The sequence below is a fragment of the Rhinopithecus roxellana genome, chromosome 2 (genome assembly GCF_007565055.1).
Source record: "Rhinopithecus roxellana isolate Shanxi Qingling chromosome 2, ASM756505v1, whole genome shotgun sequence".
Lineage (NCBI taxonomy): Eukaryota > Metazoa > Chordata > Mammalia > Primates > Cercopithecidae > Rhinopithecus > Rhinopithecus roxellana.
The window spans coordinates 107,588,480-107,601,976 of record NC_044550.1 but is presented as its reverse complement, the minus strand read 5'-3'; the positions used below and the strand labels follow the sequence as shown (position 1 = coordinate 107,601,976).

At 38.0% G+C, this 13,497-nt stretch overlaps 1 protein-coding gene across 1 annotated transcript in view; it reads left to right on the top strand.

The window, feature by feature from the left end:
• Nucleotides 1-2,089: 2,089 nt before the first annotated feature.
• KLKB1 (kallikrein B1) overlaps nucleotides 2,090-13,497 on the top strand; it is a 35,417-nt gene continuing 24,009 nt past the window's right edge. The window contains exons 1-5 of the mRNA XM_010377987.2: nucleotides 2,090-2,206; nucleotides 2,902-2,960; nucleotides 6,926-7,088; nucleotides 8,961-9,067; nucleotides 13,147-13,306. Coding sequence (XP_010376289.1) covers nucleotides 2,903-2,960; nucleotides 6,926-7,088; nucleotides 8,961-9,067; nucleotides 13,147-13,306 — 488 coding nt within the window. The 5' untranslated portion in view covers nucleotides 2,090-2,206; nucleotide 2,902. The remainder of the gene's footprint in view (nucleotides 2,207-2,901; nucleotides 2,961-6,925; nucleotides 7,089-8,960; nucleotides 9,068-13,146; nucleotides 13,307-13,497) is intronic.

Sequence of the window (13,497 nt, the reverse complement as noted above, 5' to 3'; positions counted from 1 at the left end):
TCCCCTCTGCCTTCCATCATGATTATAAGTTTCCTGAGGCCTCCCCAGCCATGGGTAACCGTGGGTCAGTTAAACCTCTTTTGTTTATAAATTGCCCAGTCTCAGGTAGTATCTTTACAGCAATGTGAAACTGAACTAATACATCTGGGAAATTCTTTTTCTCTCCTTCCTTTCTGAAGGACAGCTTTGCCTGATATTATATTCTTGGTTGCCAGGTTTTGTACTTTCAGTACTTTAAATATATCATCCCACTCTCTCAGCCTACATGATTTCTGCTGAGAAATCCACTGATAATCTTGTGAAGCTTCCCTTGTATGTGAAGAATTGCTTTTCTCTTGCTTCTTTGAAAATGCTCTCTTTGTCATGGTGAGGATCTCTTTATATTTAATCTATTGGAGTTCTTTTGGGCTTCATAAATCTGGATGTTTATTTCATTTATGTCTTCAAATTTTGAGAGTTTTCTGTTCTTATTTTTAAAAATAAGTTTCTGCAACTTTCTCTTTCTCTGCTTCTTCTGGAACTCTTGTCATGCATATTAGTTTTCTTAACAGTGTCCTGTAATTTTTGTCAGCTTTCTGCAATCTTTATCATTCCTTTTATTACTCTGACTGGGTAATTTCAAATGACCTGTATCCGAGTGTGCTAATTCTTTCTCCTGCTTGATCAAGCCTGCTGCTGAAGCCGTTTGTGAATTTTTTCAATTCAGTCATTGTGTTCTTCAGTTCCAGAATTTCTGTTTGGTTCTTTTTTATGGTTCCTATCTATCTTTTTGTTGAACTTCTAATTTTGCTCATGTATTGTTTTCCTGATTTTGTTTACTGTCTATCTATATTGTTTTGTAGCTCATTGAGCTTTCTTAAGATAATTATTTTTAACTCTTTGTCATGCAGTATAGATCTCCATTTCTTTAGGGTTGCCTCCTGATGCTTTATTTTCTTCCTTTGGTGGTTTCTTGTTTCCCTGATTATTTGTGATCAGTGTGGCCTTGCATTGAAGTAGGTACCTATTTCAGTCTTTACATACTAGCTTCAGTAGAGGAAGCCGTTCACTAGTCAGATTGACCAGAGATTGTAGGTGGGCTGTCTGTTGGAGTCTATGCACAGGATTTCTGTTGGAGTTCTAAGGTGGGCAGGGCTGGATTCTGGGTTCATTCATTGTGCTCTTCTGTATTCTGTGCACAAGGACTGGCTTGAAGCATGGATTCTTGAGGGCTGACTAGGCACTGAAATGAGCCTTAAGCCTGAGTCTGCAGGGGCCAGCCTAACATGGGGATCACCTTGCACCTGAGTTCATGGGGATAGACCTGTTCCTGAGTTTATTCAGGCTGTCCTGGGACCAAGGTCCACTGGGGTGAGCCCAGCATCTGGGTCCACATGGCCAAGATCTCTGGAGGCTGACCTGGTGCTGGATCTGCAGGGGATGGCCTGAATTCTAGGCCCATGGGTACTAACTTGGAGCCTTGGGCTGCTGGGGCTAATGTGGAGGCTAGAGTCTTGGGGGCCAGGATAGAGTTGGTGCAGGCCTGAAGTCTAGGTCTTCTGTGGCCACCTTGGAGCCTAGAGCCCCAGGGGCTTACCTGGTCTGGGGTGAGCATGGGGCTGAGGCCACAGAGGCCAGTCTGGCCTGTGGCAGGCCTGAATCCTCGTGCTGGGGTTTACTGGAGTGGGCTTGGTGCTTGGGATCTGTGGTGAAGTTGGGTGCTATCTTAGCTGTCCCTCTTCCATGCAAGACGGTATCTCTCTCCATGCTGTGCTGCCCAGGCTTGAAGGTGGGGTGACACTGGTAATGTGAAATTGTCCTTCCTATGCACTTCAATGTGTCTTTTCTTATTTCTGTGCTGCAACTGGGTGGTATAACCTCTCACCCGATTCCTTAGCTCTAGTGAAGTTATTTTCGTGCATGGATACTTGTTCAAATTTATGTTTCTGCAAGGGATGAACACTAGAAACTCCTGTTCTGACAAACTCCTATTCCTGTTCTTGCTGACATCACTCCCTGAAATAGTTAATATACTTAACAGCTGAACACAGATAGGATGTTCATGGAATATGTTGACAGGACAAAAAGTTGAAACTGTTGGCAGAAACCCAAAGTCAATATCGAAGCCAAGGAAAACATTGCCTGCAGTGCCACATTAGAACAGCTTGAAGACCGTTCATTTTTAAGTGACAAGAGACTCGCCTCCAAGAAGCAATTGTGTTTTCAGGTAGCACATTTCTGTTATTCTGATTGTTTCCAAAGAAACTATAATTTTTAAAGTATAAATTTTTACTTTATGAGAAAATTAGTCATTTATATTCTAATTTCTTGAGTATAAGACAGTAGAGAAGGAACTAATGTTCCTTTATGTAGAAATATTTAAATGTAAGATGATTTTAAATCAAAAAGAATATTTGACTGATTTGAAATTTTTAAATTTAAATTTAAAATTTAAATTTTAAATTTTAAAATTTTAAATTTGAAAATTTTAAATTTGAAATTTTAAATTTTTAAATTTGAAATTTTAATATTTTCAGAGGTTTTCTTTACTTAGGGATTTTTGGACTGACATTATTGCCATTATTTATTAATTTTCTTTTTGCCCAAATCAAGAGGTTTCATAACTGTTTAATCTCTCTCTCTACCAATTCCCTTTCCAACATTACTAGCCACAGAGTTTGCCAATCAACAATAAACACAACAGTAGTCTGGAGGTCTCAATTTGTATCTTGGGAAGCATTATAAACTTTCCAACTCCCTAGACACAAATGTAGAGGAAAAAACCCTTGTTTTCTATACCAGAAACTGTGTGCTTTGTCTTGTAATTCAGACATTTACAAGAAAATCTGTATCACCTTAAGTTAAGATTTATGTTAAATGTGATCTAAAACCAACAGAGTTTTGTACTGTTTTCTTTTTTAGAATGATTTTATTCAAGCAAGCAACTTATTTCATTTCCTTGTTTGCTACAGTTTCCTGTGGTAAGTGAATTATCTATAAAACTTGAAATTCAGGCTAAGACAGGAGTAGCCAAGCAAGTCGTACCACCCCTGGAGAAAGCTATTGAACATACAGCTTCGGGGATGGAGATAGTCCCTGATGATTCAGGATTCATGTCTATTTAATGTTCCAGAACAAGTACGACTTGTGAGATATATTGCTCTATACATACATTGCAGACCAGAGGAAGGAGCTCAGAGGTGGGAATGTCTTGGGACTTGTGTTAATAAAAACTTCTGTTCACAGATGACACTCTGCAAACTCAAAACAAAAAAATTAGTCTTCTATTTTTATCAACATTAAAAAATTAAACATTATCTGAAGTTTCAGAAGAGTGCTGGGCATTATATGGTGTCGGGGTCCAATGCAAGTATCTGTTAGGTACATGATACATAGTTTTACTCTGGACCGCCAGGGAACCATTTCAAAAATGAAAGTACCTGGTTTAAATTTAACTTAGCAAACCAGGCATTTGGATAGTTCTAGGTGAATAGCTTTCAACAGCAGATTTCGATCTCCTTTCTCTATTAATTTCATTAATTTTTGGAGAATAAAAATGATTCTGGACATTTCATTAATTGCTATAGAGGGAATTTTCTCTGTGTCCCCACAAGGCATGATTCTGAGTCTATGGTGACTTAAGAGGGCCACATAACAATGAGTATTACCTTTCCCCTCAGATGTATGGCTATAATAAACGTCTACAGGGAAGGTTTACATTCATAAAGAGATGATTTTTCCAGGAAAAAAGCCTTTTATTCCCCCTAAATCATAACTCCCCTGTGTCTGTCCCTCAACCCTGATTGCTCTTCTAAACCGTAATTTACCAACCCATGTGCAAACCCACTGAAAACTGAGAAGGAGCATAAGCCAGAGATACTGTGAACCACAGACAACTCCAGGTGGTTTTTCGTTTTTTTGTTTTTTTATTTTGGCAAAATCAATTATGATTATGGCTAGGAAAATTAGGGATGTAAATAAGCAAAAAACTGGAAACTACCTATTGCATGTAGTCCCCAAATTCAGAAACAGTCGTTGTTAAACATCTTTTATTTAGTCTTTCAGATATTTTTCTACATATGCCTATTTGCACATTTTACAAAAAAGAGTTATTAACTATGGATACTCTTTGACTTGCATTTTCCACTTGTAGTTACCTTTTGATGCAAATAAATAATATTTTTTGGAGCTTGCTATTGTCTTTTTATGGTATGTTTGTGTGCACATTCTTATGCACTTAGTTATTTCTGTAGAATACATTTTTTGAAATAAAAATACTAGATTCAAAGGTATGAATATTTTAGAAGGTTTTATGGTGTGGCATCATGAAATTATCTTTCAGAAAGGTTACTCTCTAGTTGACTTCTTCTACCAGCTAATAAGAGTCCTCATTTACTCCACTTAGGCCAGCTCTAACAGGCTTCTGTTGCTTTGCATCCTGACATAATTATCTTCTGGAAACAGTATCCTAATTTATTTCTGCAGAGCTACTGCCTCTCAGTTTTGGTCCATGTGATTCTGGTGACCCTGACTCTTCTGCTGAACCAGGAAGTGCACACATCCTGCTGGCTACAGTGACCCAATCAGAGCCAACATCTTGCAACGAAGTTTTTGTTTAGATGTCTAGAAATAGGACTCTTACTTTTTTTTTTTTCCAATTTAACTTGAAACATAAGAGAATACAGAGGCCTGAGCTGCTACTATGTGGAGCTTGAGAGTAATGGTAACACCATGATTGGAGCAAGCGGAAGGAGACATATTGTCCACTGATGCTATCCGTTGAGCACAGTGTGGGGTTACTCCTTAAGCCAGGGTCACCATGGGCTTTTTGTCTCCTGAACCAATAGATTTCATTTGTATTCAAGCCACTTTGTACTAGGTTTTCCGTTTGCAATGAAAACGAGTATACAAATACTGGTTATTTAATTTTTCATTTTTACTAATCTCATGGAAAAACTGGCTTCTAGTTGTTTTAACTTGCCTATATTTGTGAATCTTCCCATTTTCATGTAGTTACTAATCACTTATATTTCTTTTGTAAATTATCTTTTCATATTTGTCCACTAATTCTTTAAAATTAGAGTACTTTTCTTCTCCTTATTGTTTATGTAATTGTTAAACAAGACTGAATAACCTGCCCAAAATCCGTGGACATGGGAGTCCATGTGAAAGCTTTGAAAGCCACCATCATTATGAGATAAACTATATAACAGTACTTTACATATGCTCCAAAATTCAGTACAGACACGGTTATCATTTTCATGATCATCATTATCATCATGATCGCCAACTTAGGAGGGTAAGCAAGAACACCTACCAGAAGTTTCTGTCCATTCAGCAACAAAATTGGTGTCTTTCTAGTCACTCCCTTCCCTGATGGAGTCACATGGCAGTTCACAGAGGCTCAATGGCAGAATGGGAAGCTCTGGGCCAGCACCAGCCATTGTGTGCATCCTTGTGTGTGAACCTAAGTGCTGGAAGAGGAGTAACTGCTTGATAATTATGAGTCAGTCAAAACCACCAACTGTCTGACAAAACAGGCCTCCTTGTAACCAGTATTGTCACTAAACCAACGCCTCCATGCTTTGTGCATACATGAAATCTAGGCAATACACTTGTATTCCCCAAAGCTTCCACTTGAGGAGATCTGTGCTCTTCCCAAATATAAACCTTACCCGAGAGGTGGTCATCTTGACCGCACCTCTGAGAGGGACAGAAGAAGTCTTGCTGTATTGGGTGCTCATAATGGGGCTCAGGGCCAGAATCCCAAGGGGGTAGGATAGTGCAGAGAAGATGGCACTCTCCAGTGCTTAATAAAATGCACATGGTCTAAGCTGCCCATTCCCTCAAAGGCAATAAAAAAAATAGGTACTGTTTAAATTGAAGAGTAACTACTGCCCCAGCGAATGGACAGGTTGTCATTGGAGTAGCCATGGTTAATGCCCTAGCGAATGGACAGGTTGTCATTGGAGTAGCCATGGTTAATGCCCTAGCGAATAGACAGGTTGTCATCAGAGTAGCCATGGTTAATGCCCCAGCGAATGGACAGGTTGTCATCGGAATAGCCATGGTTAATGGTCAGTTGACTGACCAAAATGAATGTGCTGCCTGACCAGGAAAGCTCATTAAGCAGACTTGGAAGAGAGTCTTTCCAGGTAACTCCAAACTTACAAATTAAAGTAGTAAAGACACCTAATTCTCTAATAATAGGTGGGGTGCAGTGTATTTTAGAGCTGGGAATAATTCCAAACAGCAAATAGTTCAAAATTTACTTTCAATTTAGCATATGCATGCATTTGCTTAAACTATCTTAAAAATGAGTAAAAAATATTGTCAGTTTGGTTGAATCATACTGAGATGCAGAACAATATTTAGCATTGCATGCTAGAAAAGGACACAGGATTGGGAGTCAGGGCTGGGTGACTGTTCAGGATTTTCATTAACTGTGTGGATCTTGGGCAAGTCTGTGTGCCCTGAGATTCAGTTATTTAACTTTCTTTTAAAAAACATAATCCAGATGCAGATAACAAAGCCTGCTTCTAACTTCACTTACAGAATTGTGAGAAGCTGGTGGAGATGTTTGTAACAAAAGTGTTTTGAAAATAGAGCAAATATTATTCTTTTTAAGGCATGATATTTTCATAGCATGTCAGGCAACAGGGAAAAGCTAAGTTAGGATTTTATTTTATTGTGGATAACTTATGTGCAAATTATTGTTCAATTTAATGAAAATAAGCCAAATTTTTAATACAGAAGTGCCCAGAAAATTAAATAACACTCTACATTGTTCAAATGGTTGCCTTAATATATTTTATTTTCTCAGCATAATTAGAATTATATTATACAGGTCTTAGTCAGTCAGTGGGAGAAGTTAAGACAACAGATATCTTTTTATTAAAATTATTATTTGAATTACCTCAAATTAACTTTTATGGTTCTATCACAGGATGTCTGACTCAACTATACGAAAACACCTTCTTCAGAGGTGGGGATGTAGCTTCCATGTACACCCCAAACGCCCAGCACTGCCAGATGATGTGCACATTCCACCCAAGGTGTTTGCTATTCAGTTTTCTTCCAGCAAGTTCCATCAATGACATGGAGAAAAGGTAAAAGTTGATATTTCACTATTGGAGAAGCCATTTTTCTAAACTGAATCAGTTTTGTGCAAAGAGGTATAGTATAACTGAGAGTTCTGTCTCAGACAGGGTTCAAGGACCAGCTTCGGCAAACTCCCTTCAAGTGGTTCTTACAAATGCAGATTTCTCGGCCACAATCCATTTGCTGAAACAAAGTTTCTTGGGACCAGAAATCTGCATTTCACACAATCACTGTGTTTTTTAAAGTAGTAGAAACTAGTCATTTTCTATTCAAAGCCTCAAAATGCTTGAACATCGTTGGGCTAAGAGATTGTCTCCAGAAAGCGTCTAACAGGCGAACATTTCATCTGAATAAAGAAACAGACTTAACTGTGTGACCCGTGATCACAATAGTGGCTAGCACAGTCCGAAGAAAATAACGTAAGACAAGCATTTTGCGGAGAATATAATTGAGAAAGATCTAGAACTTGTGATTTTGGGACAGGGCAGATCTGAATGACGCCTAAAATGAGCCAGTTTGGGCACCTATGGCATGATGCTATGTATAGTATGTGTGTGTTCATCTGTGCTTGTGCTTGTGTGAATATGTATTATTAACTGGAGATTTGTAAAAGTATTGGAAAAATAGTACTTATGATTTTTTTTTTTTTTTTTTTTTTTTTTTTTGAGATGGAGTCTTGCTTTGTAACCCAGGCTGGAGTGCAGTGGCATGATCTTGGCTCACTGCAACTTCTGCCTTCCAGGTTCAAGCGATTCTCCTGCCTTAGCCTCCCAAGTAGCTGGGATTACAGGCACGCACCACTACATCTGGCTAATTTTTGTATTTTTAGTGGAGACGGGGTTTCCCCATATTGGCCAGGTTGGCCTTGAACTCCTGACCTCGTGATCCACTGCCTCTGCCTCCTAAAGTGCTGGGATTACAGGCGTGAGCCACCGCACCCGGCTGTAATTACAATTTTTATTACGTCAGAGAGATGCTTATTAATCACAAGCCACAGTTTCATCTTAATGTTTTTTCATTTTGATTAATATCCAGAATAAGCTTTTCTTTGTTGTTCCCATTTCCATATTCATAACTCTTTTCTCATCTTCACTCTACACGAGTTTATGAACTAGAAATTGGACAGTCATTCTCTGATCCTACATGTTAAACTTGTAGAGAAAACCCAGATTATATTTGAGGATCATCATATTAAAAGTGGAGGTAGGTTCTAGAATTCTTATAAATAATGAAATTAACATGAAGGCTGACATGTGAGCCAGAGAGAAGTCTTTCATTAAGTGCAGACTACAAGGAGTTAATAAGCAAGATGAACACACAATATGCAGATCCAGCTCTTATCACTAAGTTAATTTTTTAAGTAAATGAAAGTATTTGCAAAAATAATTACCAATTAAGGACATAGCTGCCTGAAAGTTTAAGAACACAGGAAAAATCACTAACTCTTCAATATGGTTGACTTCCTGTACTTAAAAAATGTGAGTGTAAAGAAAACGCAATGCTGAAGTTAAATATTATGGGGATGTTATAAAATTACCTCTAAGAGTGTTCTTTCCAGCAAGTTTTGGGGAAGCTGTATTATTTCCCTTATTCCTGGTTTTATTTGTTAGTGTATAGAAGATGCTAGACCGACCTTCCTTCCTTCCTTCCTTCCTTCCTTCCTTCCTTCCTTCCTTCCTTCCTTCCTTCCTTTCTCTCTCTCTCTCTTTCTTTCTTTCCTCCCCTTCCCTTCCTTTTCTTTTCTTTTTTCTTTTCTTTTCTTTCTTTTTTCAGAATCTCACTCGGTCAAAAAAAAAAAAAAGAAAAAAAAGAAAATGCTAGACATTTCCTCAATGTATGTTTATTGTTCTACTTCCTAAATAAAGCTACTTTTAAAACAGGTTTGGTTGCTTCTTGAAAGATAGTGTTACAGGAACCCTGCCAAAAGTACATCGAGCAGGTGCAATTTCTGGACATTCCTTAAAGCAATGTGGTCGTCAAATAAGTGGTAAGTTGCGAATTTCTTAGCTTCATTTGAGTTAATGTTGGATCTACCTTAGAACAGCTTTTGCTAAAAGTTTGTACTGCTACAGCCTTTTGGAAGGAATCACTCATAAAGATAGAAGATGGGGCAGTATTCTGGACACAAAAGAGGGACCCATATTCATCTGGACACTTCTGTTGTCTTTATCAATTGACACATACTTAATGAGCCTCTATTATTTATGAGGTTAGCACTCAAGTGTAAGATTTGCAGAAAATGAATCCAAATAATTGTGTCTCCTCATTTCCAGATAAGAATTTTTAAGAAAACACAAGGGAACATCTCTCTCAGGTTCACGTGAGGGTAATTTTTATATCAGTGATTCTCAACCAGCAGTGATTTTTGTCTCTTCTGTTAGGGGACATTTGACAATGTCTGGAGACTCTTTTGGTTGCTATGACTAGGGAGGGCGCTATTAGCATTTACTAAGTAGAGGCCAGAAGGCCTCTCTCATTTACTAAGAATGCCTCTTTCATTTACTAAGAAGAGGCCAGAATGTTGGAATGCTGCTGCCCAACCTTCTACAAGGCACAGAGCAGTCCTCCACAGCAAATAATTTTCTGGCCCAAAATGTCAACAGTGCTGACATCAAGAAACTCTGATATACCATTAGGCCCAAATTGAAGAACTGAGTTCTGCAAATCTTGCTAAGAGTAATACTTCTTAAAGGAAACTTGAGGACTAGGATGCTAGAGAACTTTGATTTTACATCTGAAGCTACTGATGTCTTGGGAAATAATTTCCAACGCTATCCTAATACATTTAAGACAAATGAACTATTTCTTAAACATGACTGGGACTGATCAGAAAGTGAAAAGTGCTGAAAAGATCCAACTGATGGGTTGTCGGAATGTTAAAATAGCTGTGCTGTGATTCTTTGTGTGACTATACATCATAACTATTTTATTTGTATTATGCACAATTAATTTTGTAGGTTCAAATTTCAGATGTTTTTAAATTTGTCATCCTTTCCTCCCTAATTGATATCACCCCTTCAATACATACACACTTTGAGCCTGCTGTTTGCATTTTAACCAGTTATCAAAGGATGCAAAGCCTTCATTACCAATATGGGCCTGACTTAGCCAGTGTAATAGATGTAGTCTACCTGAGGTGGGGTACATTTCCTATTTTATAAGATCAATGTGTATGTTAATCTAATTTGGTATAAAGTATTCAAGGAAGTGCTGTTTCCAATTGTTGTATCTTATAGCAAAATTTAAAGAAAAAGTAATATTGTGCCTTTCTCAATATTCCTGTTATTGTTAATGTATTCTAAAACTCAGTGTTGGCCGGGCGCGGTGGCTCAAGCCTGTAATCCTGGCACTTTGGGAGGCCGAGACGGGCGGATCACGAGGTCAGGAGATCGAGACCATCCTGGCTAACATGGTGAAACCCCATCTCTACTAAAAAATACAAAAAACTAGCCGGGCGAGGTGGCAGGCGCCTGTAGTCCCAGCTACTCGGGAGGCTGAGGCAGGAGAATGGCGTGAGCCCGGGAGGCGGAGCTTGCAGTGAGCTGAGATCCGGCCACTGCACTCCAGTTCGGGCGACAGAGCAAGACTCCGTCTCAAAAAAAAAAAAAAAAAACAAAAAAAAACTGAGTGTTACTCACTTAGCTTGCTTTTAATGTTTTTTTCTAACTTCATCATCTTAAAGTGAAAAATTGTTCCCAAGTACATAAAATCTCTACTTTCAGGAACAATTCTAGTCAAAAGCATTTAGAGCTTTCACATGAACACTTAAAAAGTTTTTATTTGTAAGAGTCCCATCCCAACTCTTAGCCTATTCTTTTCTCACATGCAGAAAAATTGGAAAGAGATTTCTACCGTCTGCAAATTCCCGTGTTTAAGAACCACTGTGAATAATCCACCTCCCTACCCAATTCAACATACAGTTTTCCTGACAGTTTGTATATTTTCTGTCTTTCCCACCCTTAAATTTAGTTTTATGACTTCAACCATACTTCTTAGGAGTGGAAAGTTACCTGTAATAGATGATGGTTTATTCCACATAATCTTGGGGAATAAAACTTTTAAAGAGTTTATGGTTTATACTTCTGGTTTACATTACTTCCTTAACCAAAAGTTTAACTAAGAAATTTGAATATTTAAAAAGAAAAGAGCCTAATTTTGCTTCATTGTCTGCGAAAAGAATTATCTATATCTTTTGCATGTAAGACAAATCTCAGTGAAAAGGGTGCTTAAATAGAAGTTAACACTATTTTATTATTATTATTATTATATTTTAAGTTCTAGGGTACATGTGCATAACGTGCAGGTTTGTTACATATGTAAACTTGTGCCATGTTGGTGTGCTGCACCCATCAACTCATCAGCACCCATCAATTCATCATTTATATCATGTATAACTCCCCAATGCAATCCCTCCCCCCTCCCCCCTCCCCATGATAGGCCCCAGTGTGTGATGTTCCCCTTCCCGAGTCCAAGTGATCTCATTGTTCAGTTCCCACCTATGAGTGAGAACATGCGGTATTTGGTTTTCTCTTCTTGTGACAGTTTGCTAAGAATGATGGTTTCCAGCTGCATCCATGTCCCTACAAAGGACGCAAACTCATCCTTTTTTATGGCTGCATAGTATTCCATGGTGAATATGTGCCACATTTTCTTAATCCAGTCTGTCACAGATGGACATTTGGGTTGATTCCAAGTCTTTGCTATTGTGAATAGTGCTGCAATAAACATACATACGTGTGCATGTGTCTTTATAGCAGCATGATTTATAATCCTTTGGGTATATCCCCAGTAGTGGGACAGCTGGGTCATATGGTACATCTAGTTCTAGATCCTTAAGGAATTGCCATACTGTTTTCCATAATGGTTGAACTAGTTTACAATCCCACCAACAGTGTAAAAGTGTTCCTATTTCTCCACATCCTCTCCAACAACTGTTGTTTCCTGATTTTTTAATGATTGCCATTCTAACTGGTGTGAGATGGTATCTCATTGTGGTTTTGATTTGCATTTCTCTGATGGCGAGTGATGATGAGCATTTTTTCATGTGTCTGTTGGCTGTATGAATGTCTTCTTTTGAGAAATGTCTGTTCATATCCTTTGCCCACTTTTTGATGGGGTTGTTTGTTTTTTTCTTGTATATTTGTTTGAGTTCTTTGTAGATTCTGGATATTAGCCCTTTGTCAGATGAGTAGATTGCAAAAATTTTCTCCCATTCTGTAGGTTGCCTGTTCACTCTGATAGTAGTTTCTTTTGCTGTGCAGAAGCTCTTTAGTTTAATTAGATCCCATTTGTCAATTTTGGCTTTTGCTGCCGTTGCTTTTGGTGTTTTAGACATGAAGTCCTTGCCCATGCCTATGTCCTGAATGGTACTACCTAGATTTTCTTCTAGGGTTTTTATGGTATTAGGTCTAACATTTAAGTCTCTAATCCATCTTGAATTAATCTTCGTATAAGGGGTAAGGAAAGGATCCAGTTTCAGCTTTCTACTTATGGCTAGCCAATTTTCCCAGCACCATTTATTTTAAAGCAAGAATGGAAGTGGTTTCATCATGCATAAACAACAACTCTCCATATTTTGTAATGATTGATCCAGATGCAATTTGTAGTCAGACAGGAGAAGTTGAAAACAGAGAAATAACACTGGGAGATAGAGAAGCTCCTTCATTCAATGCAAAAGGTCAAAGGCACATCAGTTTCTTTACTAATGCAAACCTCAGCACACATTATCAGTGTCCTCATTATTATTGCCTTGTTTATTTCCTACTGCTCATTGTTAATTTCAACGTGAAATTTACCTGTATTGCTGCATGCATCTTGCAATTTAAGAAGCGAAGTAACCCAATTTCCAAGCTAGTGCTTTCAGGAAAATATTGGATTGTATTCACTTCAAGCAGAGTTTGATAATTTATGGACACAATTAAAATTTTAAATCCCTTAATTAATATAGCAATCGCCAAAACTGGGCTGTTATCCTTCTAAACTACCAGCCCAAATGGTAGTGGGTATCTAATCTACCTCTAGAAAGAAAATGGACTGTATTTGCTCTATGTACTTTTTCTTGTACAGCTTGCCACCGAGACATTTATAAAGGAATTGATATGAGAGGAGTCAATTTTAACGTATCTAAGGTCAGCAGTGTTGAAGAATGCCAAAGAAGGTGCACCAATAACATTCGCTGCCAATTTTTTTCATATGCCACACAAACATTTCACAATGCAGACTACCGGTGAGTACAGTTCATGGTGTTTGTTCCTTATATTAGTGCCCCCAGGATTTCACTGTGTTCTTCATAATCTCTTTTGTTCCCGAACTAAAAACCAAACAGGGCTTTTACTCCTAACCACTTTCCTTATTTACTTATTCTATTTTATATTTTTATCTTCTTTTTTTTTTTGAGACGGAGTCTCTCTGTGTTGC